The sequence below is a fragment of the Crinia signifera genome, chromosome 4, assembly GCF_055691185.1.
Source record: "Crinia signifera chromosome 4, ASM5569118v1, whole genome shotgun sequence".
In the NCBI taxonomy this organism is placed as follows: Eukaryota; Metazoa; Chordata; class Amphibia; order Anura; family Myobatrachidae; genus Crinia; species Crinia signifera.
In genome coordinates this window covers 148,832,757-148,852,013 of record NC_139220.1, presented here as the reverse complement: position 1 = coordinate 148,852,013, position 19,257 = coordinate 148,832,757, and the positions used below count along the sequence as shown (strand labels likewise).

Here is a 19,257-nt window from a genome sequence, read left to right as displayed (position 1 = left end):
GGCTAAGTGTTCCAAGTACTTTTGCAGCTCCCACTCGATTTTTCTCCTGCTGTCTCAAACCATTTCTGTACACCCACCATCATGCTGCTCCATAGGAACATCGATTTGAAACATTGTTTAATGCACACAAAATAAATGACTTTGATTTCCATGCAGGCTCAAAGCTCTTAACCCTTGGATTGTGATACCCTTTAGTCTAGATATGAAGGAACAAAGCTGTGCAAATGAAATAATTCCTGGGTGTTTGAAGGTTTTTATAGTCATTGTGCTGGTTCAGTCTTCCCAAGCGATTAAATATTTTATAGGCACATTATACCCCCAACTATTTAAATTGTCACCATTTTCGCCACCATTGAAGGCATTTTTCGGTCATGCCTTTAAAAAAAAAAAAAAAATTCTGTGAATAGTCATGGGCGAAAAATTCCTCAAAAGAGCATCAAAAACTGCTTAAATTTTGCCGGAAAAGTTGCGAAAACACGATCATGTTTATCGCCACTTCTGTATTTTTCCCCATGGCGAAAAATCAACCCTCCAGTCGAATAGGGTGAATTCCCAGTCGCTCTAAAAAAAAAAAGAAGAAAAGTTGTTTTTTTTTTGCCAAGGCGAAAAAATCGTACCTAATGGAAATCCCCCTGTTGCTACACCTGTTAATAAAGATGTATGAAAGGAGTCCATGTATATTATAGTTTTCAAACTCCTCAAATTACCTTTATCATGGCTACTTACTGGCTTATGCAAAGCTACAGTTTACCAAAAGTAAGGTGACAAAGGCCACTGGATCTCCAAGGCTACACAGTACAAGCATATTTTTTGTGGATGAATGTTCAGCCACAGTCAAAAACCAGTGCATTGCTATTTAGCAGGGCAGGGAGGAAAAATAGATGATACAAGTAAGAGGTTCTGGCGACTGATTTAACATAGATTGCAATTTGCGGAAATTATTTCCATGTCTATCTGGCTGTGCATTTTAAACATTAAACAATCGATCCTAGTTTCACTTTACTTTTCCTAATTCATCTTTAAATAGTTTTGAGGCAGATATACTAAGTTTTGAGATGAATGCAGTGGAGAGAAATAATATACCAGCCAATCTGCTCCTAACTGCTTGTCACTGATTGTGTTAGGGAGCTGGTTGGTTGGTAGTTTATAGGTCTCTACAGTAACAGACGTTGTGGGCACATGTGCAACAATATAATTTAGGCCCACCTCTTCCACCACATCCCAAGTTCACAATATGCAACACGGCAGTGGATGACAGGTAGAGGAAGAGGGTGACAGTATAAGGCAAGGGGGAGGCAGAGTGTGTCAATGAGAGAGAGAGTGGGTAACGGGTAGAGACTGACAGGGAAACACAGTGGGTATAGCCAGGTCACACAGGCAGTGGGGCTCAACTTGCTTTCTGCACTGGACCAGTTATTCAACATTGCTAAAAAATGGTCTGAGCTAGGGCAAGGGGAAAACTCATTGCTGACTTGGGCAGCTCATCGACCCCAGTGCAATGCATCAATGGTAGTTCTGCCTTTGTGTCTCTATTTTATCACTTTCCAAGTATACATCGGCACCTTCATTTCTTAGAAACCTTATTATTATGGATAGTAATATCATACTTAAAAAATCATATAAAAGCAGAGGAAAAAATGTAACTATAAAATACATATTAAAGTAATTACAATATTTTATGTGTATCCCACGTATTATCCAAAAGGAAATGTGTAATGGCTGTTGAGTGTGCCAATTTGGCGTTAGCTCAAGATTAGTAGCGCCTATAAAAGTACAACTTTGTTAAAACGTAAAATATCACCTTTTAATTAAAAGAACAAGCGGAACCTCTTTAAAACTACTCAATAAATCAATGATGGGCACCATAAGGATATCTACAGAAAAGCGTCAGATGATTTTATGAACTCAAAGCAGCTTGATTAAAAGTTAATGTAGTCTGCTGGGTTAAGATATAATAGATAATCACAGACTTGCATAATATACATCATAAGAATCCTTAACGTTATAATGCCGGCAATGTTAAAATAACATTCCTAACATGTCTGTATTCTCTTGTCGACGGAAGTGTTGAAATTATGATGGTCGATTAATCATATCTAACCTTTCTGAGTTTGCCCTCTGTAAAATTATAGATTATTATTAATGAAAACTATTCTGATCATAATTTGTTAATTTAACTTATTTAACTAACATATAAGTACCTATGTTTGTCTTAGCTGCCCTTTCTCTTAAAGCTGTGGCTCTCAACCCCACTCCTCAAGTATCACCGACATGCCATGTTTTGTGGTTTTCCTCTTATCATGTACAAGTGAGTTTATCTGTTTTCCTGGGACAATAATAATTCCACCTGCTACCATTGATAGATATCCTAAAAACTTGATTTGTTTGCTTAAGGCCCATACACCCTAGCCGATTTTGAGCTCAAAGTAACTCAATTTCCCATTTTTAGCTACTCTGAGGTTAAAATTGCCTAGTGTGTATTGGCGGGTGATGAGTGCTAATACACGTCACGCATCATTACCCCCCCCCCCCTGTACATAGCCAAATATTATAGGATGAATGAACCACTTTCCAGAGTCTACTAATCTGGAAAGAGGTTCCCCCCATGAAAAATCATTAAGCCGGGTGAAATTGCTCAGTTTGTATGTTCTGAGCGATTTATCGGGCAGCGATTTTCATAAAATCATTCATGGGCAGTGTGTATACACCATTTGAAGGTTGAGAAACACTATATTAAAGGACATGTCTATTTTAAAATGGACAGATCTGCCATGTGAAAATCCAGTGCCTCTGCTGACATCTTTCACACTCAGTGCAGGTTGTGTAACCTGCATTTAACAATGAGGTAGGCATTGAGACTGAAGAGTATCCTCAAACACTGCTGCAATCCTGTTATACTCTCTGTACTTCAGCCATGTAAGACCTTTTGGTTTTCATACAAGTAACACTGTAACGTAGTTACAATTTTGCGTTTATATTCCATCCAAAACTGCATAAATGGTCTATTTAACACAAGGGGGTATTCAATGTTTGCCAATATTTCCGTCAGTTGGAAATATCGGCACACATCTATTCAATGCAGCCATTTCCAAAGGCATTGAAGGCATGCAGATTCCACTTTTCAAAAAGTCGAATCTATATTGTCGAAAAAGGCCACTGAATTCGACAGTCTACGTGTTTTCCGACCTTCGGAAATGTTTAGACAGTTGAATTATTGCATTCCGACTGTTGAATTGACATCTAACACGGCTGATAATCTGACTGTGGGACACGTCCCGACAGTCTGAATCTGTAAATTTTAAATCTTGGTTTATTGAAGGTATTTATCTTCCATCCTCAACCTTACTTGTTGTGCTCATGGTACAGTAGAACCAGTTGTCTGAGGGTATAATTTGAGAGGACAAATGTTTAACATTTTTGTTTTATGGTGGTAGATCTTTCAGGTTAGTTATTGTCTGCTCCCAAAAAAATATACAGTTTGGTTTTCATTGAACTATTAGCCTTTGGTTTAAATAATGTCACAAAGAGAAAATATTACTCATAGAGATAAAAGGCATCTGTAGTGTACGGTACATTTAATGGTAGATGTGCATGCTGTACATTTTAATTGCAGACTTTTTGAAATTTTGGGGGTGTCTCCTAGTAGCAAGGGGGCATGGCCTATACCCGTGCCGCTCCCGTGAGGCCACGCCCCCATTTTCACCGCTGTGGGGCCTGCCCAGTGGTTCTGTGAGCTGCTCGCCGTGCCTCCAGCACCTCTGGTTGCAGGAATAGACACTATGCCCACAGCATCTATTCACATATGACAGGGGGGGAACTCTCAACTGAACTAAATAGTTTAGGCAGAATCACATTGTGTGCACACTGCGATCGATAGTGATGCGCTGCTCTACTACGTTGCTATGGCACAGCAATATTGACAGTGCAGACAAGTCCGTTTTGACTAGCCACACGTCTGTATGTATTTGGCCAAATACAAAAAATAGTCAAAATCACTCAGTGCACTCAGCAGCCTGCCTGTCTGTATACCCCTTTATTGTCAGAAGACATATGTGCATTATGGGTGTGGTATATTATGTTAACAGTGTCTATGCTGATATGCACAAGGTTAACTTGAAAATGGTTGAGACATGAAAAGGTCAACTTGAGTTTCTTAAGTTGACCCCCAATTAGTGAACCACGTACACCTCACCATGCTACACTTTCCTTTCTTAGTCCACCTGGATGGTAAAATGTAAAAAAAGTTTAAAAAAAAAGGGAAATTAATGTTGACCCATTGTGATGTCTACCTTGTCAATATTGACTATGTGGTATTGTCCTAGACATTGTCAACCTACAGTATCCTTAAGATTCGGTGCATTACATAACGTATGAATACTTACTTACAATGGCTACAGTCTGTAATGGTGCCCATAAACTAGCAGCATATACTGTATGGGCGATTATCTGAACCCCTGACAGTCGCTCCGGAGTATCAGTGATTTTAAATATGTGTAAAAATTCCAATCCTGGCGGGGTTTGCGGAATTTGGACTTTTTAACATGCTTATTATCCCTGATCCCCCAGCAGATCGCTGATCATTGCTGGCTGCTCATCGGCACATCTGGTTGGTGGAATGGCCATGTTGGGGGTTGGCGGATAACCCTTTCTGGTGTATGGGCTCCTTTGCATGCATATATTCACCAATATGCATACACATCTCTGCAGTCAACCACACTTATCCATACCCTAGGGAATGTATGCAAGACACCTTTATATCATGTAATATCGTTTTGCACAAGAAGAAAATACTTGCAGGTTATAATGAGTACAATTCCTCTTTAAATGTTATTGCTAAGTAAGATCTAAAGCAGGCATGTCCAACGTTGGCCCTCCAGATGTTGTGAAACTACACATCCCAGCATGCTTTGCAATAGTTTTAGCATTCTCTAATAGCAAAACTGTGGCAAAGCATGCTGGGATGTGTAGTTTCACAACATCTGGAGGGCCAACGTTGGACATGCCTGATCCAAAGCTTCAAAATGAAATAAAAAAAAAAAAAAAAAAAAAACAGAAAACAGTGCTGGCAAACAATGAGTTACTTTGGGGGAAGGGGGTGGTAATTGATAACTGCAGCATACTTTTTCTATTCCACAATCTTATAGTGTGAGATTCTTGTGTACGTAAATAGATGTGGATCAGGGAACATGCTATAGATGTATTTTAAGGACAAAAGGCAATAAAAGGAATGTTTTGGAATGGGTTTTGCATGAGATGAAACCCTGCAGGAAAAATGAAGGCAATTTAGTGCTGGGCTGCATTTTTTTTATTTGAATCCATATATAGCTAGCTGCCTTAGCAGCAGTACCAGCTCAGCCTGTAGTTTGCTGTGTGACAATTAGCCCTGAGAAGGTTCTCGTGGAATGGGGATAGCGTAACACGGATGACAATATGTCCTATGACAGCTTGCTCCTGAATTCTGATTAGCAGAGCACACACTGAGCACTAAGCCCTGGAGAAATTCTTGCACAATAAAACAAAGCACCTTTTATGTATCTCTTTGAGGTTGAAGCAAAGCTAATTGACAAATTGGACAGCCTAATGTCTGAAGGAAGAGGTGATGAAACATATCGGGAGCTCTTCAACAGTATGTAAGTAATAATCCAAATATTATTCCTAAAGTATCTCATAGACAAATGTGCAATTATTACAGTTAAATGTAAAATGTGTGTGTCTCTCCTACAGTGTATGCTAATGCCACTACAGTATTTATCACTTCGTATATATACCATCTGCTCAGTAGTTATGCATTATTAAAAGCAAGAGCTGCTTATGTGTGGGTGATGTGTTGGCATGTTGCATTTTATGAGGAAGGTAAATAAAGGTAATGGGCAGATGCTTCATTAAATGCTTCTCTGTATTGGTTTAAATAGCCAAGAAAAAAAATGCTGTTTGTCATCTCTCAGCCTTCTGTGTGAGAGTTACTAATGATTTGTTGTTTTTAGCAGTGTTTGTACTGTATAATCAGGACTGCCTTTGTAATATTTACTATGTGTGCCTTATTCCAAGCCCAAGATCCCTTTTCACAATTCAAACGAGTGTTTTTGTAAATATGTGGGTGAGAGAATGTTCTCTGTTATTCCAGTGTAGGCATTTGAAATGAGAACGAGGGTAAGACTGTGCCTCTGTGGGTTATGCTGTGAAGGTGATCATAGGGACTACTAGACTATTATATGCAAAGGTTCTTCTCCTAATGTGTTAAGCTCACCTATATACAAATTAGTCTGTTAATGGTTTCATCCACAAATAATCTGACAGCGCCACTTTCAATGTGATCTGTGTCTGTAAATAAACTAATACTTAGCACTGTTTATGTATCTGGTAATACATTTACCATGCAAGTTTCATATTGCCTCAAGGAGCACATTTTATTTGCAAAGTGAGTGACAGGTGGGATGTAGACTTGTCGCAACAGTCTTCTGGGTGTGTCCCAGTAATCCACTGCAAATTAATTGCAGTTAGACTAGCCCCAAACTTTTAGTTGAGATGCATGATAAGATAAAGTATAGGGTCGATGGCGTGACTGATGTTCATGATGTTAGAGGGTTTTTTTAAAAGATAAGCGGCGGACCTGCAACACTTGCATTGGACGTCTATATACATAAGAGAACAACTGAGCATTTACTATATCTTCCCAATTCAACTGCGTGCACCTCTGAATCAGGCCCCGAGGGTGGCCTGATTCACAGTTAATGTATAATGAACACTGTAATTTGTTTGTATGAGTAATATGGAGATCATATCAAATAAGCACTTTAGTTGCGTGAGTATTTTTAAAAACACATTAGCGTTCTGGAAAAGTGTCCAAAGTGTTTAATAATAAGGTTCTCCATTATAATTGCAGTATACAGTATATTTGATCATCAGAACTTGTGACATAGAAGCATTGGGGCATATGTATTAAGCCTTAACATGAGATAAATGCAAGTGTGATAAGGAGAGATAAACGTCCAGCCAATCACCTGCCAACTGTCATGTTACAGGCTGTGTTTGAAAAAAGTCAGTAAGGAGCTGATTGGCTGGGCATTTATCTTTCTTTATCACACTTGAATTTATCTCATGTTAAGGCTTAATACATCTGCCCCATTATATCTATTCATATTTTGCGGGTGATATCGGTGACATATGGGTGTGCAGTGGAAATATACATGGATTTTGTTATACTTTTAGAAAAATGTGTTGCTCACTCCAGCATTATTGGTGATCAATGCAGGCCGTAAACACAGTTGTATATATTTTCCATTAGTATTTGCACACCTGTAGCACGTGCACACTAGATGTTTTTAACATTTTGCATTTGCAGTATAGAAACATACAGTAGGCCCAAATATAACCAGTTCAGATTTGCTAGTCCCCCAAAATGATACGGCAGCATAGTCACTTAATTTAAAGTGGCAATTTCTTTTCACCTTAAAACAAATTGCCCTCTTAAATCTAGAAGCTATGTTGCCAAATTCTCATCTGACCCAGCAAATCAGAGCCAAATCAGATTTGGGTCATAGTCCACATTTTTATGGAATGTGTTTAGTACTAATTATGGTATTGTATTCTAGCCATGACTCACATCTTAATGTATCCTAGCCATAGAGTCAGATTTACAAAGAATTGTTTGATACAGTAGCTGGAGCTAATTTGGAGCAGCAGGATGAGAGCCAATGCTGAGGAATAGGAATGAGCGCCACAATTATAGTTATTTGTAAGCTTGCAGCAGGGCCCTCCTACCTCCATGTCTGTCTGTTGTTACCCAGTTTGTTTTATCACTGTTTACTATTGTAAAGCGCAACGGAATCTGCTGCGCTATATAAGAAACTGCAAATAAATAAATAATAAATTATTTGTGTTGAAGTCCGACATTGCTATCTGTTAGAATGGTTCGCCCCCAAATCAACTCTCATTTCAGAATACTAATACTAATAATAATACAGTATATTCATGATTAACGTAGAGCATATTTCTTGACAATCAGAATTGGTTTTGTGATGATATATAGGCCCTGCATACAGTATATACTTTTCTGCAATGTTTACAAATTTATTTTTTATTGCTGTTTTGTATTTATATAATTAAAATACATTTTATATGGCTTTCTGTGATTGGCTTAGTTGTAATAAGGATTGCTGTGCCATGCTTTGCAGAGGAAAGCTCATTTTGCGTCTGGCGTTCCTCTGGAGCAGTCAGATGTTTCAATAGGTATTACTTGTCAGACATGGATTGTCTAGATCCCATATGGATTATATTGGACCAAGACAGCATAAAGATGTCAGTTATCTATTTTAGTGCAGCTTTTTTATTTTAATTAAAGGTGTCCAAAAGGAATTATTGATGTTAGCATGAACAGTTAACAGTCTGAACACTATTAATGAATAGAGTGAGTGAATGAATGGAATAGAATGAATAGTTCTTTTTTTATGGGGTAATCATATTAATTTCAAATCGTATTGCATTTGTAAAATAATAATTAATAAATGCTATATCTGCCACAAATACTGTTGATGTAAAAGCATATGTCAAAAATGCCACTGGTTTTGCACCTATATTACCACCATATACTGTTTTAAGGCCCTATCAAAATGATGTGCATGAATGTCCACAAAAGCAGCAATGTTAACCGGATCTTATTTAGGCAGTCTCAGCAGCTCCTTAGCAGTTTGTGGATTTATGGGCTGTAGGATAATCAACAAGGTACCCCACCGCTGCAGGTTTTAATCAAGAGGACAGTATAACAGTCCAAAGTACAGTAAGTCATGGTTCAGGAGTCCATGTGGCAGCAATCTCCTGGGTTAACGCATTTCACTGGGAGATTCAAACCCAGCTTCACCAGAAGCCTGTATTGTCAGTAATCCAGGAGCTCCTATAAATACCTGGTTGATAGTGGCTCATTGCATCTGTGGCTTGTGACTGCAACACACAGACCATCTAGCTTACAATTATTCCAATTTATTGGTTTGACTTTGTACATGTAACCTAAATTGGTCACATTTTAGGTTTTTTTCTGATATACTCAGAAAAAAAGTTTATTATTTATCTTTTACATTAACTGATGATGATAGTCATTATTGTCGAACTTTTATTAAAGGCAGAATGAGATTGATAGACAGTTATGTACCGTATTTTTCGCTTCATAAGTGTGTGTGTCTTATGGAGCGAATACTGCAAAAAAAGAGTGCACGTTGGGGACCTTAATAATGCCGTGGGGAAGCCTTCAGCCAGATCAGAAAGCAGGGACTGCATGGAAGGAGAGCGGGTCCAGGCAGGAAACTTACAATTCAATGGTGGGAGCGTGGAGAAACAGATCACGGCCAAGAAGGAGGAGATTGTACAGAGGAGGGAAGGCTGCAAGCGAGGAGTAAGTGCTGTTGCTGGCTGTGTTATTGCCGCGCTGATTGGAAAAGATTTTGAAGTAGGCAGCATTTCCTAGTAGACAGCGGGGACATAAGTGCGCATGCGCATTACTCTCCATTCAACGGCTGGGCTTATCTGAGGTACAATGAATGCTGGCTGCAGAGGGCACAACTCATTATAACTCATTAAATCTTGATTTACCCCACACATATGATGTTTCATTAAATATATGATAAAACATCTGCCATATTAAACTTTAGTGGTCAGTATTACCGTAATTATGATGTACAAAGTCAGGTCACTGGAATCAATTATTAATTTATACTGTACACATGATGCACCAAGTCCATTTTTGGGTTTGTTTTTAGGTCTTAAATATGTTATAAATTTTAATATGGCTGATTGTTGTTCTCTTTTTTAAATTCAATAGTCTTTATTTCATCTTTTTTCATATAAAGTTTACAAATACAAATATCCCACATCAATACATGCACATTAACATACGATACGTACAAACATACATAAATAACATACAGAAATTTAACATACTGACATTACCAAGTCACATTATTATGCCATTATTTTTTGGTCGCCGTGCTCTAATTTCTTGCTCCCCTTTTTCACTTAGTCTTGTCCCATTGGTGTCGCTCACTGCTTATGTTGCTTATATTCTATTTTAGGCTACTAATAATACATCTGGCATAGTTGTTAGTTGCGTTTCCCGCCACCTGTCCCACTTATCATGAAATTTCTTACGTGAATTTCTTGAATATAGCATATATTTTTCATGTCTCATCACCTCGTTAACCAGTGCTCTCCATTTTGCAAGTACTGGGTGTTTAGTCGAAAACCACACCCTGGCTATTATTACTTTTGCCAATGTAATTAGACTAATGACGTATGGATAGATCATTGGTGAATTATCTCCCCCTATTTCCAGCCCCAATAGGCAGGCTCTAGGGTTCAATTGGGTGATCACAGGGATTGTCAGTCTAAGATCTTCCCATACCTGCTCCCAGAAATGATATACCTTTGGGCAGTCCCACACCATATGTTGGAACCCTGCTTCTGGTGTATCACATCTTGGGCATCTATCGTCTGCTCTCAATCCAGCCCTGTGCATTCCCGCTGGAGTACGATATATCCTATGCATTATATAGAAGTGGATTTGCTGATATCTAACAGAGGCTGTCGCATATCTAATAGTTCCAAGTATATCTTCCCACTCCTCTACTGTCAATGGACCCAGATCTACCTCCCACTTTAGTTTCAGTCTTTCCAGTGAGGGTTGGTACTGTGTATTATTAATGATTTTATATAGTCTAGATACCCGACCAGAATTCCCCAGCCTCTGAAGCATTAACTTCATCGGTGACGGAATAATTTCAATGGTAAGCCCACCAAATTGGCTTTGGATTGCGTGTCGTAGTTGTAAATATCTAAAAAAATGCTCATTCAGTATACAATATTCTGTTTGCAGCTGTTGAAAGGACTTGAGCCGGCCATCATCATATAGCTGCCCCAGTCCCACTATCCCTTTTTGCGACCATATATTATCCAATGACAGTTTCTCCAGTTCTGGGTATTTTTTATTGAACCATAATGGGGACTCAATCTCCAGCCCAGTCCAATTCATGGTTGACTGAAAGTGTCTCCATATCAATATTGCTTGTCGGAGGATGGGAGATAATCTATACGTAGACATACCCGACAGTAAAAACCGAACTGGAGAATCCCATTGTCCCAGTTGTTCCCTAAGGTATGCCCGCAACAAAGGATCACTTGAATTGTTGACCCAGCCAGCCAAATGTGTTGCCTGCGAGGCCATATAATAATTTCTCAAATTTGGCAAAGCCAGACCCCCCTGATCTTTAGAGTTGTATAGTGTTTTTATTGCTATACGTGGGGCTTTTTCTTTCCACAAGAAGGATGTTATTAACTTTTCTATCCCTGAGAACACTGTTTTGGGGATATATATGGGTGCATTTTGCCAGACATATAAATATTTTGGCTGAATTACCATTTTAAATATATTTAGTCGCCCAATAAGGGTTATCGGGAGTTTTTTCCATATATGCATACGCTCCTTAAATTCTGCTGTCACTGGATGAACATTGAGTTCCACATAGCGTTGTGGGCAGGGGGTTATCCATATACCTAGATATTTAATTTGCGAAGTCCACCTTAGTGGATGCGTGTATTGGTGGTCCTCCGGAATATGTCCTGAGATGGGTAATATACTGGACTTATCCCAGTTTATGCGTAGCCCTGAGAAATCACCGAATCTATTCACCACTCTAAGCATTTGTCTTAATGATCCCTCTGCGTCTTGCAAAAACAGCAACATATCATCTGCATATAAGGCTATAGTATCTACTATCTCCCCTATTTGTATACCTCTTACTTCCGGGTCTGATCGTACCAAACATGCCAGCGGTTCAACTGCCAGTGAGAACAGAGCCGGAGAGAGAGGGCATCCTTGGCGTGTGCCCCTCTTGAGGTTAAACAGGTTTGAAACATGCCCATTTACCGAGACCCTCGCTACAGGTGTTGCATACAACATCTGAATCCATTTGATAAAATGGGGTCCAAAATGCAGTTTCCGAAGGACTGCCCACATGTAGTTCCACTCTACTGTGTCGAAGGCCTTGGCCGCGTCCAAAGACACGACCAAGGCCTCCGACTTCCGGCTCTGCTCCCTCTGGAGATGATAGTACAGGCGTCGCAGGTTATGGGTCGTGGTTTTCCCTGGCATAAACCCTGATTGGTCTGGGTGTACTATTGTCTCTATCACTCGATTTAGCCGTGTGGCTATCATTCTAGCCAGGATTTTTACATCTACATATAACAAGGAGATAGGCCTGTATGATTCTGGAAGTAGGGGATCCTTATCTTTTTTTTATATCAGAATAATTAATGCCTCTGTCATAGTAGTTGGTATTGAACCCCGTGTTAAAAGCTCGTTAAACAGTTCAGTAAGATATGGAACAAAAAAGTCACCAAATTTTTTGTAGACTTCTGATGGAATACCATCTCTACCTGGAGCTTTAGAAGCCGGAAGAGAGGATATAGCCAGCCTCACCTCCTCTGTTGTAAATGTGGCCTCCAGCATCTGGGCATCTATTTCTAAAAGAGGGGGCATAGTTATTTGACTTAGATATTCATCTAGCTCTTTGGTATCCATCGTACTTCCAGAATCATACAAAGCGGTATAGTATTTCTGAAACACTCCCACCATCTCTGTTGCCGTGTAGCATATTTTACCCTGATGGTTCTTAATACTGGGTATTATATTGTTGCTACTTTCCTTCTTGGCCAAAAATGCCAGCTGACTGCCCCCTATATCTGTCTGATAATAGTGCCTATGTTTAGAAAATTGAAGCTGCCTGTTTGATTTATTATATAAGTACTCCAGCCATTCACGTTTAGCGTCTAGTAATTGAGTTCTAGCCCTGATTGTAGCAGTGTTTATATATTCTACTTCTGACTGCTGATATTTACTCTCTAGATTTTCTTCCTCTTCTTTACCTTTTCTTTTAATTTCCGAAATCTTTTTAATAAATGTTCCGCGCATGACTGCTTTTAAAGCATCATGTTTGATGTTAATGTCATGGTATGATCTATTATCCTCCACATATCTTTCCTATTCGGGTACAAGTTCATTGTCTGTTCCCATTAATTCTATCCAGAAGGGGTTCAGCTTCCAGGCCACCTCTCCGTGGTCCAAATTTAAATTTATTTTTAATATCACGGGGGAATGATCCGAAATTCCCTGTGGTAAATATTTGATCTCAGTAACCATTGGAATCAATGTGGAAGATATTAGAGCCATATCTAATCTTGAAAAGGTGTTATGTGTAGATGAGTAGCATGAGAACTGCATTACCCCTGGGTTCCTCATCCGCCATATATCCACCAGTCCCATTTCTCCCACTAATTTTGAAAAAGCAGTGGGAATGATCTTATTCACTATAGGCATTCTTGCACCAGTCTCTTTCCACCTATCATTTGTTTTACACATTACGTTGTTGAAATCGCCCATGCATATCGCTGGGATTTCAGGGTAGTCCGATGTGAATTCTAATAGATCACACATAACCTCGTTATTGTATGGGGGTGGTATATATACTGCCAAAATATATATAGGCTTATAGTTTAGAATGGCTTTAAGGAAGACGTATCTACCCCTGAGGTCAATCTTACTCTTCTCCACCCGAAAGTTTACTGACTTCTTTACCAAGACTGCCACCCCTCTAGCATTTTGGGTAAAAGTTGAGTGATACATCGACCCTATCCATGGCTTTTTTAACGCTTTAACCTTATCTCCTTGCAAGTGCGTTTCAGATAGGCAAACAATATCCACCGCATATTTACGTATTTGGGACATAACTAATGATCTTTTGATTTTATTATTGAGGCCCCTAACATTCCAGCTCATAAAACTTAATCCATGCGATCGCCTAGCCATATATCAGATCATGAAAATATTTACTTACTGCATTTGCTATCCAGTAGGGAATTTTCTGGGGTATACCCCTATACGTGAAACCTACAATGAGCCTAACATCGATATGCCCCCTTCCCACTCTTAGAGAACTCATAGACTCTTATAGCAGTTGAGGGAGCAAGCGATTATTTATTACATAATTCTTGGCAGCCTTAAATATGCAACATGTGACTTGGTTTACAATTTCTTTCATTATTTCTACAAACATATACCCCCCGTTACCCACCCTAACCCTCCCTGTATAACCTCGACCCGGAGGAATACCTAGCTCCCTACCCATGATAGCTACACTTACTATCCCGTACAGGGGCTGTGAGAGCAAACTCCCACCTCTATCATTAGCATACTAGTACTCCCTCCATTTTTTTTCAGATACATTGCTCTCCTCTCCCTGGTGGAGGAAAAAAAAAAAAAAAAAAAAAATTCTAATAAGATAATAAGAGACTTTATCCAAGCTTATAAACTTTTGGGCCTACAATCTTTAGTTCTAAGCTTATCTCTATCCTACCCAGTCCATCATTAACGTACATATACTGTATATCACACTCAATATTAGAATAAAAAGGATAGTAAGGAAGACAGAGAAGAAATAAAGCACACCGCGATCGGCCTACTCAGGCACTCTTTCTGGTTAGGTCCTTAAGAATGAATCTCCCAGCTCTCTTTTGGATGTTTAGCTAAACAAGCATCCATGCCGCCCCCTATTTATCAGATGTCCTTATTGGTTTAATCTCAAGAGTTTCATATATAATCCACATATAACTTTTACACTCAAACATGATATAGATAGGATAGTAAGGAAGACGGAGAAGAAATAAAGCACACAACGATTGGCCTTCTCAGGCCCTCTTTCTGGTTAGGTCCATAATAATGACTCTCCCAGCTCTCTTTTTGGATATTTCCACAAAGCAGACATCAATGCCACCACTTATTTATCAAAAATTTTACACTCAAATCATGATATAGATAGGATAGTAAGATAGACGGAGAAGAAATAAAGCACACAACGATTGGCCTTCTCAGGCACTATTTCTGGTTAGGTCCATAATAATGAGTCTCCCAGCACTCTTTTGGATATTCAGCGAAACAAACATCAATGCCACCACCTATTTATCAGAAATTTTACACTCAAAACATGATATAAATAGGATAGTAAGGAAGACGGAGAGGAAATAAAGCACACAACGATTGGCCTTCTCAGGCCCTCTTTCTGGTTAGGTCCATAATACTGAATCCCCCAGCTCTCTTTTAGATAGTCAGCGAAATTTTTAGCTAGGTAGATTTTTTTTTTTTTTTTTTTGTGCCACCCTGTGTTCATCAAATATCTCTTTCTTACATATTCCACGATTAACAATGTATTTTACACTCAAAATATGATATATAAAGGATAGTAAGCAAGACAAAGAAGAAAATAAAGCACACAACGATTGGCCTTCTCAGGCCGTGTATCTAATTAACTCCTTAATATTAGATCCCCTTTAACTCACATAATCAATAAAATATATAAACATTAGTGTCGAAGTGAATAATATCATCATTTTTTTTTTTTTTTCTCACAACATTGCTCCCATAATTAACTATAAAGGTTAGTGAAATACAACCCACTTCGCTTGGCCTTTTCAGGTCATAGCTCTAATTAAATCCTTTGTGATAAATAGTGCTTGTTATGCAGAAAAAAGAAAAACACGACTAGTGAAAAAGAACCCTAGACTCCTCCAGTATGTACCAATATCATTTCACGACTTAACCTCAACTTTATCTTGCATCATATAAAGTATCACACTGAAAATTAAAAAAAAAAAAAAAAAAGGAGAAAAAAGCAAGAAAAAAATTAAACATATTTCAATTAGCCTGCTTAGGCCATTATCCAATTAAGTCGCCATTATTTGCCCATAAACCAGATAGGAAGTTTTTATCACTCAATGTTCAACCAATGCTGTTTAACTTCGACCTATACCATCCTGTAGTAGTCATATATGTGCAAGTATGTGCACTTTCAGTTGGGGCGTCCTTTAGCCTTATGTCCCATTGGCTCCAAAATTTATTAGTTCTCTTCGTTGTGCCTCCTATGGAGGTTGTAAGAGCGGTATAATAAAAAAAAAAAAAAAAAAAGGGGAACAGCAATTTATAATTTCTTCATCCCTTATTCTCAAGTTGCACTTATGAAGAAAGTCTAGTCTCCACCCATTTTTCAGCTTCTATGGCACTGGAGAAAAGGAGCGTTGAGTTCTCATACACAATCCTCAATTTTGCTGGGAATATCATTGAGTATTGTATGTTTTTATCCCTCAGTTTACGTTTAACCTGGGTAAAGGTGGCTCGATTTTTCCGCACCTCAATAGCGAAATCAGGGTAAAGAGATATTATATGGTTATCGTATAGTATCTCGCCTTTTATGCGGGCCAAGCGCAACACAGTGTCCCTGTCTTTATAATGTAACAGGCGTGCTATTAATGTTCTTGAGGGGGCTCCAGGCTTGGGTGTTCCTCCTGGTATTCTATGTGCCCGTTCTACCGAAAATTGTTGGGAGAACACTTCCTTGGTAAATGTTTGTATCAGCCACCCCTCAATGAATTTCCCTGTGTCTGTTCCTTCGGCCCGTTCTGGGAGACCTACTATGCGGATGTTATTCTGTCTCAGTCTTCCCTCCATGTCCGAGAGCTTAGTTTGAATGGATGCCATTTGCGTAGACAGATCTGTGACTTTATTTTTTAGAGGGATAGTAGTGTCTTCTAACTGCGATATACGAGTTTCTGTCTCAGTTACTCTCTCCCTCATTTTTTGTAGGTCTTGTCTTAGCAGGGAAACATCCATTTGCACTTGCCCAATCTTGTCCATTACTTTTTGTTCAGAGTTGGATATTGCTAATAAGATTTGTTGCGTAGATTGAGCAGGCTCACTAATAGAGCTCTCCAGTTCAGCATGCTGCGACGGAGAACTAGGAACACTTTGTGCTGTGGACCTAGTGGCTTGGGGGTTACGTGAAAATTTTTCTAGTTTTGCAGCAGCAGCAGCCGCTGCTGCAGCCCCTTTTACCATTTCTCTATTTTTTCTGGCGCACAGTCTGCGGACACTAAATTTTTTAGCCACTCAATTAGTTTTACACAGCAGGCAGTCAAGTGAAGCAGTGGAGGCCCCTATAATTCAGATGGACAAGGTTGTTAAGCCCAGCATGGATCTAGTGAGGGGGTGTGCGAATAATGTGGTCTAGGAGGTTCTATCAGCACTCTGTATTTCCCTTCAACCTTCCGATATAAGACTCTAGGTCTGCAGGTGGTTTATAAGGAGATACTGTCCGCGGGCAAAAAAGGCACCTTAAACACAATGTTCCCCACTCAGGTTTCAATTTATGTACATGCTGTTTAGATACTCAGTCCAGCCATGCAGGCACATACGTCCAGGATCACAGTCTGCTATATATATAGACACTGCTGCAGCGACCCAAGGTAGCAGGAAATATACTCCGTACACCGCCACAGTTTTCAGCGGCTAAATTGACTCCAGCCGTAGCTATAATCTTTCAGGTGATTTTTACTCACGGCTGCCGCACAGTGCACTTCACCGCTGCATGTGTCCTGTGTCCCTTTGGAGAGAAGGCTTGTCCGCAATCCTTTGTCTGTGCTGCTACCAATACTCCGCTCTTTTGCGCTGGTGCCTGGAAAAGTAGCGTTGTGAGTCCGCCACGCCACTGCCCGATGTGTTGTTCCGCCGGCAGCCTGGGTAGTCTCCTGCGGCTTCTGCTGCTGCACCGGCCGCTCACAGCTTCTTCCTTGTTTTTAGCGCCTCCGCTCGTTCCGGACGTCCGGGGTGCGCTCCACTATTCTGTCCCCGCCAATCCACCGTCCGATCACCTCGTCTACAGTACACTCACTGCCTCCACGCGTCAGGGTGAGTAGAAGGGATTCACGACTTCTGTTATCCCAGCATCTTGCTGTTCTCTTTTAGGGTTCCACCAGGGAAAAAAAACGGCTGGTTTCTCAGGATCTCATGGAGGGAGCTGCAGCGTGCTGCTGCTACTCCATGCTACACCAAGTCACGCCCCCGGCTGATTGTTGTTCTCATTGATTTAAGGTTATTGGTCAGTGATAATGCGCAGGCCAGCGGTAAGTGGTAACGCAAATGGTCAGCGCTCAGTGGAAACTCAATTGGTCAGCACTCAATGGAAAAACACTGAAGAGATGATACTGACAGTTCCTTAATTTCTTGCAGAAAAATACTACAGTACCTCATTCTACCAGTGCAAGGATGATAAAGCAGAAAAGGCTAGCATATAAAATTCCTTTTAAACTAGAGGTAGTAAAATATGCTAAGGAGCATGGAAACAGCAGCGGAGAGACATTTTGGGCCTCCAACTGAAAAAATTATTAGAGAGTGGAGGAAACCGGAGGATCAGCTGCAAAATGCAGATAAAAGTAAGCACGCTTTCCGTGGTCATGCTGCAAAGTGGCCACAGTTGGAGGTGGACATGAAAGAATGGATCATACGTTAGCGGAATAATGGCTTCTCTGTCTCGACAAAAATGATCATATTTGATGCAAAATGCCTTTCTATAGAGAGAGGCATTCAGGATTTTACAGGATCACCATCATGGTGCTACAAATTTATGAGGCGATGTGGTCTTGCTATGTGGACCAAAACTAGAATTGCGCAAAAAATGCCAAAAGAATATGAATCTAAAATCCTGTCCTTTCATAAATTTGGTTATTGATGCTAGGAAGAAAAATGGCTTTGAAATTGGCCAGATTGGGAATGTGGATGAAGTCCCGCTAACCTTTGATGTGCCATCTAATAGGACTGTAGATCTGAATGTTGCCAAAACCATCACTGTGAAAACTTCACGGCATTAGAAAACCCATTACACAGCTGTGTTGTCCTGCTGTGCCGATGGTACCAAATTGCCACCCATGTTGATTTTCAAAAGGAAAACATTTCCAAAAGAAGTGATTCCGCTAGGAGGAGTTACATGTACATGAGAAAGGATGGATGAAAATGGAATGAGAATATGGGTTAAAAAAGGTTTGGTCCAAGTGTCCTGGAGGACTTCTGGAAAAAACTGCGTTATTAGTGCTTGACAAGTTTAGAGCACATATTAGCGAACCAACAAAAAAGTGCTTCAAAGAATTGAAGACTCATCTAGCTTTAATTCCCGGAGTTCTTACCAGCCAGTTGCAACCTCTTGATGTTTCTATCAACAGGCCATTTAAGGTCTTAGGGCTAGATTCTCTAAGCTTCAAAAGTGATAAAATGGAGAGTGATAAAAAGCCAGCCAATCAGCACCTGTCTGACATTTTTCAAACACAGTCTGTGACATGGCAGGTAGGAGCTGATTGGCTGGTGGTTTATCACTCTCCATTTTATCACTTATCACG

General features: G+C 39.8%; 1 protein-coding gene across 2 annotated transcripts in view; it reads left to right on the top strand.

Annotated features, from left to right (window-relative positions):
- The window catches only part of DOCK4 (dedicator of cytokinesis 4), a 357,536-nt gene that overhangs the window by 262,313 nt on the left and 75,966 nt on the right, over positions 1-19,257 (top strand). For both annotated transcript variants that reach the window (XM_083182741.1, XM_083182740.1), the window contains exon 32: positions 5,545-5,630. In XM_083182741.1, the coding sequence (XP_083038867.1) occupies positions 5,545-5,630 (86 nt within the window). The remainder of the gene's footprint in view (positions 1-5,544; positions 5,631-19,257) is intronic.